General features: G+C 42.7%; 1 protein-coding gene across 3 annotated transcripts in view; it reads left to right on the top strand.

Moving 5' to 3' along the window:
• The window catches only part of LOC123815154 (signal-regulatory protein beta-1-like), a 165,140-nt gene that overhangs the window by 129,822 nt on the left and 19,620 nt on the right, over positions 1-15,698 (top strand). Inside the window, exons 1-2 of one of the 3 annotated variants that reach the window (XM_045833362.1) lie at positions 5,468-5,597; positions 13,156-13,509. The exons of the other annotated variants lie outside the window; for them this stretch is intronic. Of the exons in view, the coding sequence (XP_045689318.1) occupies positions 5,516-5,597; positions 13,156-13,509 (436 nt within the window). The 5' untranslated portion in view covers positions 5,468-5,515. Of the gene's footprint in view, positions 1-5,467; positions 5,598-13,155; positions 13,510-15,698 lie in introns of those variants that run through there. 3 annotated transcript variants of the gene reach the window in all.

Raw genomic sequence — 15,698 nt, 5'->3', positions numbered from 1 at the left:
TGTCTCAATAAAATGGGGAAAAGAGCTAGACCTATTTATTGAAAGGATGGTTCTTTACATGTTTATGGTGTTAAACCTTTGTGTTCTGTAATGAAAGGATAGTGAAAGTTGATAATAGTCACCTGTGTTTAGGCTGAACTAGTAAAGGTTTAAGTTGCCAAAATAAAACTGAAAGTCTACACTACTGACTCAGACCGACCTAGGCCAATGGGACCACACACAGTCTGGGTACATTAGAGAGATATCAGCAGCCTCAGCAGCTGAGATGGAAACGGCTCTGGATTTCTTCCCCCATGACTTTACCACCAACTTTTATCTTCCAGTGAGAAAGGGTCAGTGTAAACCCTGTCACACACACAAACATTGTCAATCAGATATAAAATCAGAGATTTTGTGTGATTTCCTTTTAACACATAGATATTTGAAATCACTTAGTCAAATAAACATTTTGCTAGTCTGAAATATATAAAGAATAATATAAAAAATATCTGTGGACATCTCCTTGCAAAATATTAACATTTTATTATTTTATAACATGTGCATAAATACTTAAGCAATATTTAATATTACTTTGTATGTTTCAATTTTTCTACAAATATGATTATACTTTATGCATCATTCTGGAACTTTATTTTTTATGCTTAACACAGTTTGTGTAAGTTATTTGTGTGGATATGTGTAGCTTTGTTTTATTACTTTTCATTCCTTTATTGTTTTCTATTATAACAATATGCTACAGTTTGTTTTCTACTGTAATGATATGCTACAGTTTATTGGTTTTTATCATGTTGGATGTTGAGGATTTATCTAACGTTTTGTTAGTACCACTTTAGAACAAACATTCTTGTCTTTGCTTCCTTGACACATATGGTGGAGTCCCTCTTACTCCTCTTGTAAGGGCTGCAAAGAAGCAGTGTGTTGGTACCATTTGGGACCTTGTTCACACCAAAAACTGCTTTCAGTTACTGATTGTTGGGAACTTCCCTGCCTGGTTTCAGAAGCTATAACTCCCACCAAGGCTAAGGCTGAGGGAGTGACCTTGGATCATAAGCCACCAAGGAGACAAAAGCTTATCTCCCTGGCAGGAGCACTGCTTCTGCTCCTTTTACTTCATCCATAATTGGCCCCCAATGCTTGGTCGGTTAGCCAATGATGGGTAAGATTCCCCAAGGAGGGGGACGACCTAAGACAGGCACAATCACATGGGAGGCCCCCAAGGAAGGACTTTGGGGGCTACAGCAAAAAGGGGTGATGGACCCTCACCCCTTGGCTTTGACATGGCCTGAGTCCTCAATGTCTGCGAGAAATCTTCTAATCTCTTGGCTGCCTTATTTCCCTTGCTCCACCTAAGCCTGAAACAATGACAGAGGGTGGTGCAGCCCTGTGCTGGAAATGGCGGGTTCCCCCGCGATCAGGCCTAAGAAAGAATATGTAGAATCCTGTGAAACCTGCTTTGTTTAGAATGCTTTCAATGAAATGATAAGGGTCCAAGCAAGAAATAAGTTTGTTCCTCAAAGTTTTACAGCTTTTTAGCTATCTGACCCTGACTCAAAATAGGCCCTCAGAGTTCCTTGTTATCTCTTGTTTGATCCTTACTGCCAGGCAATGATTAATGAGTTTTACCTGAATTCCTGTGTAAACGAACCCAATAAAAGCCCATGAGGAAAAGGCTCTTGGCCCTTCTCCTGTGAGAGAGGATCGGTCACCTTTCCTCCCCAAGTAGATCATGTCTTGGTAGACTTATTCTCATGCGTGGCAGATGGGGGGCTCTGCGAACAAAGCTCCCCTACAACTGATCAGGTTTCACTCTTTGTATTTGTGTCTTTCATCTAGCTGTATTTTCCTGGTGTGTGTGTTATAGGTGGTGAGGTACCTTTTTTCTTCCACGAGGATAAACGACCCAGCGCTCACTGATATGCACAGCCACCTTTGCCCTGCATCAGGTTTCCCTGTGTACCCGGTTCTTTCTATGAGCTCTCTGCTCCACGGATCAGCGTGTCTATTTCTGTGCCAGAACTTCACTGTCTTAATTAATATTGTTTTATGTTCATTTTTCATACTTCTTTGGGGAAAATATTCTTACTTTTGTCATGTAAAATGAGAACTCTAAAAATCTCTTTGTCATATTTCATGAAAAACCATATTAGAATTATCAATCAATTTAATTCTATTTATATATTGATTCAAGCAAACTGATATCTTATCAACATTGAGTTTCCTGATCATGGATATGAGATTTAACTTTTAAGATTTTTTTAAGACTTTCAATTCACAATTTTACATGTTTTTCCTCATAATCATCTTATGCATCTATAGTTGGAACTATCTTTACATTTTCTAGGTCATGAAATCTTTAAAAGTTATCATTACTGTTTGCAGTGGTTTTGACTATGGATTAGAATGGTAACTGATTTTGATCATTGCTTTTATATCTGCCAAGTTTGTGAATCCTTTATTACTGCTAATAGTACGGGCATTCTTTTTATTTGCCACACTTACAACATTAGTGATCTAGAATTGGTCTCTACCTTTATTGAAGTTACATGTGTACATGTTTAAGAGTCAGACAGTTCTGTAAGTTCTGCACATGAAAATGGGGGTCTTCCTCACCCCCACCATTTCCACCTCTCAGAGGCAGCCATGTGCAACTCTTAGCTGATTATTTACAGGTGAGGTTTTTTTCTGCCATACCTCATATAGCCTGTATAAAATGCTACTTCTTCATATCTCACTTTTACACATCATTATGGACTTCCCTGTAAGGAAGACGGGACATCAGGTGCTGATACTTCTGACCTCATGCCGCACACGCACCCTTTCTACCCCCCATCACCCTACTACCATTATATTCTAATTTTGGATAACAGGATAGTCAGTGTCTACATTGTAATGACTTGACGTTGATGTGTACAGCTGAATCTTGTAACATTCCCTGCTGTGCTGTGTTGGTCCCTCAGGTGTATGTTTGTGCCACCGCTGTCATGACCAGGATGCAGAAAAATTCCATGACCACAGAGGTCCCCTGTGCTCGCCTTTACACTGACCCCACCCCCACTGTGCCAACCTCTGCAAGTGCCAGTCTGCTGTCCATTCTCTAGTTTCATGTTAAATAAATGGAATCATACAACATGTGACATTTTAAGATTGCCTTAGTTCACTTAGCACAATACATTCGAGAAACTTAAAATTGTGGCACAGGTAAATAGGCCATTGCTTTTTTTCTCTCTCTTTTTTTTATTGTTGTTCAAGTACGGTTGTCTCCATTTCCCTCCCCATCACTCCCCACCACCCCATCTACCCCCACCTCCCACTCTCAATTCTACCCCCCCCCTTTAGCTTTGCCCATGTGTCCTTCATACATGTTTCTTGGTGAACTTTTGCCTCTTTCCCCCCATTATCCCCACCCACCTCCCTTCTGGTTACTGTCAGTTTGTTCTTTATTTCAATGTCTCTGATTATATTTTGCTTGCTTGTTTGTTTTATTGATTAGGTTCCACTTACAGGTGCGATTATATGGTATTTGTCTTTCACCGCCTGGTTTATTTCAGTTAGCATAATGCTTTCCAGTTCCACCCATGCTGTGTCAAAGGGTAGGAGGTCCTTCTTTCTGCTGCATAGTATTCCATTGTGTAAATGTACCACAGTTTTTTGACCTACTTGTTTACTGATGGGCACTTAGGTTGCTTCTAGCACTTTGTATTATAAATTGTGCTGCTATGAACATTGGGGTGCATGAGTTCTTTTGAATTAGTGTTTTAGGATTCTTAGAGTATAATCCTATCAGTGGAATTGCTGGGTCAAAAGGCAATTCCATTTTTAGTTTTCTGAGGAAATTCCATACTGTTTTCCACAGTGGCTATACCAGTCTGCATTCCCACCAACACTGCACTAGGGTTTCTTTTTCTCCATATCCTCTCCAACACATGTTTGTTCATTTGTTTATGATGGCCATTCTGACCAGTGTGAGGTGGTGGCTCATTGTGGTTTTAATCTGCATTTCTCTGATGACTAGTGATGCTGAGCATCCTTTCATATGTCTCTGGGCTCTCTGTATGTCCTCCTTGGAGAAGTATCTGTTCAGGTCCTTTGACCATTTTTTAATTGCATTGTTTGTCTTCCTGGAGTGGAGTCATGTGAATTCATTATATATTTTGGAGATCAAACCCTTCTCAGAGGTACCATTTGAAAATACATTTACCCATACAGCTGGTCCCCTTTTCATTTTGCTGATGTTTTCTTTGACTGTGCAGAAGCTTTTTATTTTGAAGAAGTCCCAGGTTTTTACTCTTTCCTTTATGTTCCTTGATCTAAGGGGATTTTCCTGACAATGTTTTCCTCTAGGACTTTTATGGTGTCACAAATTATATTTAAGAATTTTATTTATCTTGAGTTTAGTTTTGTATATGGTATAAGATGGTGGTTGAGTTTCATTTTTTTTGCATGTAGCTGTTTCCCTCTCCCAACACCATTTGTTGAAGAGGCTATTTTTACTCCGTTTCATACTTCTTCCCCCTTTGTTGAATATTAATTGGCCATAGAGACATGGGTTTATTTCTGGGCTCTCTATTCTGTTCCATTGATCTATGCGTCTGTTCTTATGCCAGTCCAGACTGTTTTGTTTACCGTGGCCTTGTAATATAGTTTGATGCCAGGTATTGTGATCCTTCCTACCTTGTTCTTCTTTCTCAAAATTGCTGGGGCTATTTGGGGTCATTTATGGTGCCATATAAATTTTTGAAATGTTTGATCTATATCTGTGAAATATGTCATTGGTATTTTAATAGGAATTATGTTGAGTCTATAAATTGCTTTGGATAGTGCTTTCTATTGCTGACTAGTGTCTCTTTGTCTGGATGCAACACAGTTCATTTAGTCATTTGTTGTTAGTGGACAATTTGTTGGATTGAGGCGTATACAAGTTGTGAGGTCCATACCACACTCTACATTTGGGTTTTTATTTGTTCCATCAGTAAATGGTTAGAATAGGGAATCATTCAGTAGCAGGCCTGGTTTTATCCCAATGTTGAACAGGCTCCAGTGAACCCTCTTCCTTCCTCCAACTTAGCTGCTGGTAAAAATGAGGAAGATGAAGCCATAAGCTGGCTACATCCTAGGGTCCTGGGCTTGGACACATCCTGTAATGGCAGCCCCTTCTTATCTGGGTCCCCAAGTGGGGCATCACCATGAAGGTCTCAGATGGGGTGAGGTGCTCACTGGATAGCAGAGGCCCCAGACAGGGGAAGCGGTATTTCCTGCAGGCCTGTCCAAGCATCTCTGGGAATGAACATGAATTACTCTTCATCCTATAGCTGCCTTCTCTGCCTGATTCTATGTCACAATCTGGAAGTAGAAACTGTCTGAAATCTAGAAGTGGGCTACTGTCTCACAGCCCTTGCACCCCATGCTGGGCACTTCCTCTTCTATGACAGGAAGTGGGGTCTCTCTCCTCTCACAGGGTAGAGTCTGGGCTCTCACAGCACACAGTAGGACAGAGCAGGCTCCTCAGGCCTCCAGGATGTCTGTCCCTGCCTCTTGGCTCTGCCCTCTTCCTTGCCTGCTGCTGGCTCTGCTGCTGAGACTGCTGCTGGGCTTCACAGGTGAGCATGCCTTGGGGTAGATTTTTCTCCTTCTCCCCCTGGATCTTTTCCTGCCCCTGAAAATTTAGAGCCTCCAGGAAACAGGGAGCATCACCCAGTGCTGTCACAGAAGGCCAAGAAGAGTGCAATCTCTGAGAGCATGAAATCAGGGTCCATTGTTTTTCTCTGTGAGTCTATTGCCTGAACCTGGGTACCAGAGACATCAAAACAGATGATGCTTCAAACCACAACAGTGACAGCTCTGTGAGTATATGAAATGCTCTAATCTGCACAACATCTCTGTGTGAGAACTATGACTACTATCTCTAATTTGCAGATGAGAAGACTGAGGCTCAGAGAGTAACTTGCCCAGTGTTGTCTAGGTAAGGCAGAGTTTCCCCCAGAATTCAAGTCCAGACCAAGCAGCTCCAGAGCTCATCCTTTTAGCCATGTGATGTGGCTTCTCAGTGGAGGCTGACTGTGGAAAATCAGAAAACACAGAGAAGTAAACCAAAGACTAGTCATCACCCATCAGGCCACTCAGAGACCCAGAGTTCGGATTCTGCTGTTTACTCGGGAACTTTGGTTCATGGTGTGTTCCATGGTTCCTGTGTGCCAAGTGTGTTACTGAGCATCTGATATAATCATTTCTATTGCTATAATCATTCATTTAATCCTCAGAACAACTTGTGTACTAGCATGTGAGGCCACACTTCTATGCATACTTGTGGTGCATGTATCTGTGTGTGTGTGTGTGTGTGTGTGTGTGTGTGTGTATGAAAGGGGTGAGGGAGTGTACACACACACCCCTACACAAGATTTAAAAACATGTTTCCTTTTTGTTCTCTTCAATTCACTTTAGTCTATATGCAATGATTGAGTAGATGTTTAGTTCTCTCTGTCTCTTAGACACCCTCTCTCCTTTACTTCCTTAAATGTACCCTTACCCTCCTCCACACTCTTAAGACAAGCAAGCTTCTCCTTTGGTAAAATGAGTAGAATTTTGTACATTATAATCTTGGCCTCCCTCTTCTATGATGAATGGGAGCAAGGAGGAAAAGGGGGATTAAAAGATACAGAGAATCCTGCTTGTGTGAATATAGAGATACCTCTATATTCATAAAATAATATATTATAATATAATATAGAGGTACAGAGAATCCTGCTTGTATGAACATAGAGATATCTCTATATTCATAATAAATAATATAATATAATATAATATAATATAATATAATATAATATAATGGCATCTCTATATTCATAATATATCCTGTAATGTCAGATGAAGCAGGAAGCCCCAGGAAGTAAAATGAGTAATAACCTGTCAATTTCTTGAATACCCACCATGTGCAGAAACTCTTGGAAACTGCTGTGTCTCTTATCTCATGTGATCATTATAGCCAAAGTAGATTTCCTTGTCACCCCATGTCACCCCATTATAGAAGAGAAAAAAACACAGAGAGGTTCAAGGTCACTCAGTGGTAAATGGTAGAGATATTATTTGAACTCAAACAGCCTGATCCCAGAGCTCATAGATTCCCCCATTACCCCACATCCATCCCATGAGATTTCTGCCACTTGGGCCAGTGGGTGTGGAGCAGGGTGGGTGCTGGGCAAGAGTGGTTTGTGGTTTTCTGCTCTCAGGTTCTTCTGCTTCCTGCACATGCACAAGATGCTTTTGTTTTTCACTAAGTCATCTAGTTGGGAAACTCAATGTCTCATATAAATACACAAATTTTCACACTTAAGGTAGTCTTCAGAGTGTCAGGGAGAAGAGTGACTGGCCAATTCTCACGTGTAATACAACTATCTATTAACTACTTCCAATGTACCAAAACATTATCAGAACTTGGGGTTTGCTGGTGAACAGAAGAGTCTAAGTATCTGCCCTCATGGAGTTTATATCCTAGTGGGGAAATGACAGTAAACAATAGACATAATTAATCATTAAATATTATAGAATGTCACAAAGTGATAAGTTTTAGAGGAAAAAGAAAGTATTGCTGAATAGGAGAGTTGGGGGAATCTGTAAGTTGGGATGTATGTTAAACAGGGATGTCTGGGTGAGGCATCACTGAGAAGGGGAAGTTTGAGCCAATATTATAGAAGGTCAGGAGTGAGCCTTGGTGTTATCTGGGGGAAGAGCCATCCTGTCAGGGAACAGCATATGCAAAGTCTGTGAGAGTAGAATCATCAGTTCTGTGCAATTATTCAAGCTTTTTCTCTGTGTGAAAAGTTTTCCATTGCAAGGTTTTAAAGAAAGAAGGTACATAATGTGCCATAAGGTTTAAAATATCACAACATTTAGTTGAGTATAGACTACAACAGTACATAGAGAAAAGCAGGTAGAGCATTCATGCAGACAGAAAGAAATGACTGGTACCAGGACAGTAGCCAGTAGAGACAGTGGGGAGATGGAGACAGGGTGCATGCAGATGGGGGAGCCACAGGGTTTCTGATGCACAGGATTCAGGGTGGGAGAGCAAGACTCCACGTGTTGGTGACCTGAGCATCTAGAAGAATAAAGGTGCTCAGGTGAGATGGAGAGAGCTATGGGGGAAATGCAGACATTCACTTTGGACATGTTAACTGTGAGCTGTTCATTTTCATCCAAAGAAAAATGTGAGTGGCCTGTTAGACATACAGCCCAGAGTTCAGGGAAAGGCCTGGACTCAGGTGTAGATATGAGATTTAGAGATGCACAGATGGCCGAGTTTTGAGTGCTCTTCTCTCCTTCTCTGTTCCCTCCACTTCTCCCTAGAGGATTCATTCCTGTTTCTCCTAGTTTGTCTCAGTTATTCAGCTTCCCTCTCCTCAGTCTTCTTTTCCTGACTTAAAAACCCAAACAGTGATGTGCTTGGTACCAAAGCACCTGCCCTGCCCAGCACGTGGGGCTATGTGGTCAGAAAGAGTGCCAAGTGGGAGGTTCTCACTAGTTCACACTCTGCAAAGGTGACCCACAGATTTTCTCCCTGAGCAGAAGCTGAGAAACAGAGAAGAGCACAGGGTTTATCGATGGTGCCACAGCTGCCTCGTCCTCTGAGTGACTTTGTTTTTTCTTTGTCTTTTCTGCTTTTTGTGTCAGAGCCAATAAATCATTGCCCAATCCAAAGTCAAGAAAACATTTACCTATAGTAATTGTTTCCAAGAATTTAAAAGTTTTAGCTCTATGTTGAGGGCTTTGATTCATGTTCCATTTATTTTTTTATGATACAAGATAAATGTCCAACTTCATTCTTTTACATGTGAATATTTAGTTTCCCAGCCCATGCCTTAAACAGTATCCTTTCTTCATTCAATGGTCTTGCCATCCTCGGTGACAATCAGTTGACCACATATATGAGGGCTTCTTTCTAGGCTCTCTGTTCTGTCCCATTGGTCTCTCCATCTACTCTATGACAGGACTGCACTACTGTGATTACTGTAGTTCTGTACAAAGTCTTTAAATCAGGAAGTGGGAGTCTTCTAACTACATTCTTCTTTTTCAAGATTGCTTCATTATTTGTGGTCCCTTTAAGATTTTACATGAACTTCAAAATAAGCTTTTTTACATCTATAGAAAATCCCATTGGTATTTTTATAAGGATTTTATGGAATCTGCAGATTGCTTTAGGTACTGTTGACATCTGAATAATATTAAGTCTTCCAGTCCATGAACACAGATGTTTTTCTATTTAAATTTGTTTAAATTTCTTTCAACAATGTTTTGAACTTTTCGGTGTACAAGTCTTCCATCTCAATGGTTAAATTTACTCCTAAGTATTTTATATTTGTGGTTTCTATTGAAATTGAATTTGTTACTTAATTTCATTTTTGGGTTATTCCTCACCACTGTTTCGAAATAAGTTTTGCTTCCTTAAAATTGTTAGAAATGTCTTCATTTTTGTTTAATTCAATGTTAATCACTTTACTTATAATGACAAGACAGATGACATTTTTTCATACTTTCTTAGCATTTATGCTAGGGATAACAATGTTTCCTCTGTTATAAATGCTACTTGTTCTTTTTAATACATTATTTTTTATGATAGGAATATTGGAAAATCTTTATTTTTTATTCTTTATTGTTGTCAATTACAGTTTTCCCCATTTCTCCCACTTTGCTCTCCCCTGCCCTGCCCGTCTGCCCTCTCTCATATTTGATCACCACCCCCAACATTGTCTTTTTCCATGAGTCCTTTCTACATGTCCCTTGATGACCCTTCCCCTTCTTTCTCCCATTATTCCCTCCATCCCTCCCGCCTCTGGTCACTGTCAGTTTGTTCTCTATTTCAGTGTCTCTGGTTCTATTTTGCTTGCTTGTTTGTTTTCTTGATTAGGTTCCACTTATAGGTGAGATCACATGGTATTTTTCCTTTACCACCTGGCTTATTTCCCTTAGCACAATGCTTTCCAGTTCCATCCATGCTGTTGCAAAGGGTAGAAAAGCTCCTCCTTTCTTTCTGCTGTGTAGTATGTTGGGAAATCTTTAGTAAAATAAAAATTATAAAACTTTCCATCTTTTTCCTAAGCAATGTATCTAATTTCATACAATTTACACACAACTTTCAATTTTAGTAATGGCAACAATGAAATTATTTCACTTCTTGATATTAAACAGTAACAACACTAGCTGTCCAAGATATGCACTGCAACCAAATATCAGACTCTGTCATCAGTGTGATGGTCTTGGTATTTTAGATATTATGTTCCCACCTTGAATTAAGTTCTATTTACTGAAACAAAAACAAGCAAGACAATGAACAGGAAAATCATTTTTAAAAAGGAATACCAATGACAACCAAATAAAAAATCCAATAATAACACTGACATATCAAACTTATTTCTAATAAAAAAAATAAAAATTTAAAAATAAGGTACCATTTTTCACTTACATTGGCTAAGATTAAATCTTTAAAAACCTAGAATCTACAGTTTACCAGGGAGTATGCAGGTGGGGGTGAAAGGGTGGTCACACATATAAACTAGCTGGGAGTGTAAGTTGCAGTTTTTGGAGAGCCACTTAGCAATATTTATTAAAACTCTAAAAAAGTTTAATCCCTTGGAACCAATCAATCCAGAAACTCTCTCAAGGACACAGCTAAGCACATACCTCAGAACGTGGTCACAGAGTGCTCCCCGCACCACTGTTCATAGTGACGTCTGCACACGACCAGATGTCTGACCCAGGGGAACACTCAGTAAGCGGTGGCCCCTCCCTTTTGGCAGGCCGTGTGTGTCCCCTCGATGCCACCCTCCCAGCCTCCCTCAGCTCCTCCCCTGCCCAGTGTCCACATCCCACAGGGTCTAAGGATCACTTCCTCAGAGCTGACCCGAGTCCAGGGAACTGAGGAAGAGTCTTCTGGGGACCTTTGGGAAGGGCACTCTTTGCTGACAAACTGAGATGTGAGAGGAGGAACAGCCTTTCCTGACCTTTAGGCACAATTCTTTGAAGATGAAGTTACAGCAGCAGCTCTGGGAACCAGGAGACAAGCCTAAGGCCAAACACACTGAGGCTGAGGCCAACCAGTGTCCTTAATGACACGTGTGAGCTGTGTGTGTGAGATAATGAATGTGCTTGGTTACTTAAGTCCATTACTTTTGGACACTTACCTCTGGTCAAAAGCATCTTACTGACATTAGCCATAGAATAGAGTACTTTAGAGCCAGTGGAAGTTATGCCACAGAAGTATTTATGAACAGTAGATGTGCAGTTAAGGGGAACAAATTACAAAGTAACATGCTTCCATTTTTTTATTAAAAAACAAGTACGTGGGTCCTGGCTGGCTTAGCTCAGTGGATTGAGCGCGGGCTGCAAACCAAAGTGTCGCAGGTTCGATTCCCAGTCAGGGCATATGTCTGGGTTGCAGACCATGGCCCCCAGCAACCGCACATTGGTGTTTCTCTCTCTCTCTCTTTTTCCTTCCCTTCCCTCTCTAAAAATAAATGAATAAAATCTTAAAAAAAACAAGTATGTTAATATGGATTTACTTGCCAAGAAAAGGTTTTAGAAATAGTTATCTCTGATATAGTTATGCCTAAAAGCTAGAAATTAAATACCTCCCCTTTGCATATTTTCATTTTATTTTTCTACAACAAGTATGTTCAGGCTTGCCTCTGAGATATAGGGGGTTCAGTGCCAGACCTCTGTAATAAAGTGAGTCGTAATCTTTTTGCTAGTGGAGGGTCTCCTTGCCGTTCGGTCCCAAAAATCTCAAAACCTGTGAACAAAGAATGTCTGTGTCACAGAATTCTGTCGCCCCCTTTCCATTTGTTCTCTCTATTCAATGTGAGTCTCAGGAGGAAGAAAAGGTGAACATGTAGTCTGCTAAGCCTTGTTGAACTGGGAGGGTGATTTTCTAATAGGAAATGTTGTGTTTTTCTATTTCAAAATGTTTGGTGAAATAATATCTGGGTGTATCAAGCATTTAATGTTATCCCTTTATCATATCATGACTTTGTACCATTTTGTATCAGAATTTTTTCTGTGATGCAAAACAGTCCCAAAATGAAGACACTTCAGGGCCCACGGGAACCGCAGATGACATGTGTCCCTGTGGGTGAGAACAGTAAACCACCGGGGAGGGTCTGGTCTCATCTGGAGATGAAACACCCGGATCTCCAGATGCACTGGGTTTGCTCACAGCTACTCAGAAACATGGTGCTATCGTTCTGCACTCCTCAAATGCCCATTCCTTTTCTTATACTCCATCTAGAACCTAACATGTTTCTTCATAAGCCTGGCCTGTATCCAAGTTTAGTGGGGACATAGCAAATTCAAGCTGTGCAATTCACATCCTAGTCCACCTCCTATGGCCTTTATTGAGGCTTTCTTTCAGTGCCCTGTCCCTGTAAAACATACCCAGCCAAGTGCATTAATTTTTAAATCTTCTGATTGCTTCTAATTACTTACTGGTAAACTTTCTTTTCATAATATGAAATGATTCTCAAATTGAACCATGACCTGGAAAACTAGTGTTCACTGTATCAATCCCACCTTGTAGCTCAGGTTCAGCAGCAGGTGCAGCATAGTTCCTTTCATGAGATGTTAAAGCTGAAATTGGGGTAAGGATTCAGTGAGTCTTTTGCAAGAACTGGTTTTCCAGTTTTCTGTAAATGAGTATTATTCCAAGAGATACTCACTTTCTCCTCAACTCATTTCCTCGTCATCAGAAGACCACCATAGCTGCCTTAGCATCCTGGCCACAGGACTGGCCGAGGTGCTTCTTCAGCTCAGGCTGCATGGGTTACACCACCAGCAGCCACTGAGCTCAGCTGAGCAGCCAAGCATTGCAGGAAAAGGCCCAGTGCACGCCCATCATTGGTGACACCAAGCACAATGGCTTGGCAGGGAAAAACTTAAACCCACTCTTTGCCACATCACTTTACCTCTCTGTTCCTCAGTTTCATAATTTCTAATAAGGTCTCATCCTACAGGCTCATTGTGAGGGTTACATGTATGACACATGCAATGTGCTGAGCTCCAGGCCCACTCAGGGTGTGTACTCAGTCAGTGAAAGCTGTTGTTGATAAAGAATTGACAAAACCCACAGGGTCACACGTGGAGGATGAATAACTGCTCTGTGATTCCCTCCAGGAGGGGCAGGTGAGGAGCTGCGGGTGATTCAACCTGAGAAGTCAGTGGCAGTGGCAGCTGCAGAGACGGCCACTCTGAACTGCACCGTGACCTCCATTCTCCCCGTGGGGCCCATGTTTTGGTTCAGAGGAACAGGGCCAGGCCGGGAGTTAATCTACAGTCAAAAAGGAGGCCACTCCCCCCGAGTAACAAATGCTTCAGATGCCACGAGGAGAAACAACACAGACTTTTCCATCCGCATCAGCAACATCACCCCAGAAGACACCGGCACCTACTACTGTGTGAAGTTCCACAAAGCAGAGCCTAAAAACACGGAGCTCAAGTCTGGAGCAGGCACTCGGCTCACCGTGAGTGGTGAGTACAGTGTGGGGCCCTTTGTCCCTGGTGTGTGACAACAAGTCCATAAGAATGACGTTTGTTTTTACAGCAGGAACTAGGAATCAGGTGTCATCATGGGTGCTTATAGTCAGGGTCTGATTCCTGGTCTGATGTCACCCCTCCTGCAGGTCAGGGCAGTTGAGGTCTGGAGAGGTCCTGCTGTTTGCTTAGTCTGCATGGCTGGTAAATGGTGGGAAAAGTCTGGAAACCCAGTTTGCCTGGTTCCCCAAACCTTGCCTTCTCCAATCCCATCCATCCCTTAGGTTCCATGGATGAGGGAACTGAAGGTCTGAGGGACTTGCCCATCCCAAGGTCAGGCCTCACCCCTGCCTCCAGAGAGCGCTCCCCTCAGTGTGGCTGAGCCCCCCTCACTGACACTCCCTGACACCCACTGGGAGCCCGGCTCTGCCCTGGGTGCTGTGGGAGCTGCAGGGGACTGAGCAGGCAGAGCTCCTCTCCCATGAAGCTTCCTTCTCCTCCCTGCAGCTGGGAGAGATCCATGCAGGGCAGGGAGGGGGGACGTGTTTCTTTATTTCCTCCTCAGAAGCATCACAGGAGAAGATATTCCTAAAGGGCACAGACTCCCTGTTTGCTCTGCTGGCCCTGCTGGGAGGAGGTGCCAGAGGTGGGGTGCTCACTGTGGGTCTGTCTGATAAACCCCCTTTATTTCAGGGACCTGGTCACACTGTCACTCGGGCTCTGAGCAGAGTTTTACCTACTGTTCCTCATCCTGAGAGGAGGTTCCCCATGATGGTGACTTAAGTGTCATCAGTCAGGCAGCAAAAGTACTCATTTCAGGTTTTCTGCTGGAGGCCCAGGATCCCAAATATTGAAATGTCCACACACAGAGGACTGTTAGCCCCTCCTGCCTGACCCCCCATGCAAAGAAGGGAGCCTGAGGCCAAGAGGTGACAGTGGTGTTGCCCACAGTCACATGGCCAGTGAGTAATGGAATCATCCCAGAGCCCAATCTGAGTCCAAGCAGGCTCCTTCCTGCCCTGTCATAGGACCCTCTTTCCATGGACAAATTGGTGCATAGTAGGTGCTGAATGAAAGCTAATTACACCAAAATATTGAACAAGGAGCCAGAATATTCCCCCCATCATTTTCTCAAAGTTCACATGCCCCTCACATCAGACCCTGAAGCCCAAGATGATTGAAATCCTCTCCCAGCCTTCAGCCCCATCCCCCCAAATCAAGCAGCCCATCAGCACCTAGAGCTGCCCCTTGTTCAACTGCTGCCTCACCCTCCAGCGCATGGAGACAGCATTGTTCATTAATAGTCCACTGATGGATATAAGTTGTTCCCAGCCCCGGGCTATTAAAACAGTGATGCAGGGGAGAACCTTGTCCGTGTGTCACTTGCTCAAGAGGGAGACAGCCTCTGGAAGTGGCATTGCTGGGTCAGAGGTCATGTGAATTTTAGCCTTTGTAGATATTGCCAAATTTCCCTCCTAGATGTGGTAGCAATGGAGTCTCCCTACAACTCCTAGACCTGGGCAGGGAAGGTGGCTTTATCCTGAATTTTCAGATATTAGAGTAGTTCCCCAATGGGGTGTCCCTTGCCTAGGCAACCACAGGTTGTACGTGCCTCCATCTCAGATCTGCTGCCTCCTGGTAAAGTCCTGGTTCCTCTTCCCCAAACTGTCTGCCCAGAAGACACCCTGGGTGAGAAGGCAGGGAGACGGGAGGGGGCGAGGATCCTCAGCGTTCTAGATTCCTCATCTTCCTCATGGCATTTACTCTTATAACCAGCGCTTTGTCAGGGGCTCTTGTTGACAGGTGAAGACACTAAGGCTCAGAGAGGGGCCCTGACTTGTTACAAGTGGGGAAGCTAAGATTGACCCCAAACAGCCTGACTCACAGCCCCTACTTTATGCCACACCCTGCTGTCCTTGTCGAAATGCGCAAAAAGCTCCAACTCCCTCCTTTTAAATTATTGAATTGTTTTGTTCTTCATCGATACACATTTTTTAAAAGTTCTGTGGGAGAGGCAGGGCAACTTTACCACCCAGATCAGACAGGTACACAGATGTCACTTGATCTGCTGGCCCTGTTCCTAGTGACAGGACTCAGCATATAGAAGCATTCAGGAGGCTTTTCCCCTCCATTGGGCTGTTTGTCCCTCACTGAGCACCTGCAGGAGCAGTTGGGGGCAGAAGCCT

The sequence above is a fragment of the Phyllostomus hastatus genome, unplaced genomic scaffold (genome assembly GCF_019186645.2).
Source record: "Phyllostomus hastatus isolate PE091 unplaced genomic scaffold, TTU_PhHast_1.1 phas_contig_17, whole genome shotgun sequence".
Taxonomy (NCBI): domain Eukaryota; kingdom Metazoa; phylum Chordata; class Mammalia; order Chiroptera; family Phyllostomidae; genus Phyllostomus; species Phyllostomus hastatus.
The sequence above is the reverse complement of the archived record's forward strand: the minus strand, read 5'-3'. Positions and strand labels throughout refer to the sequence as shown.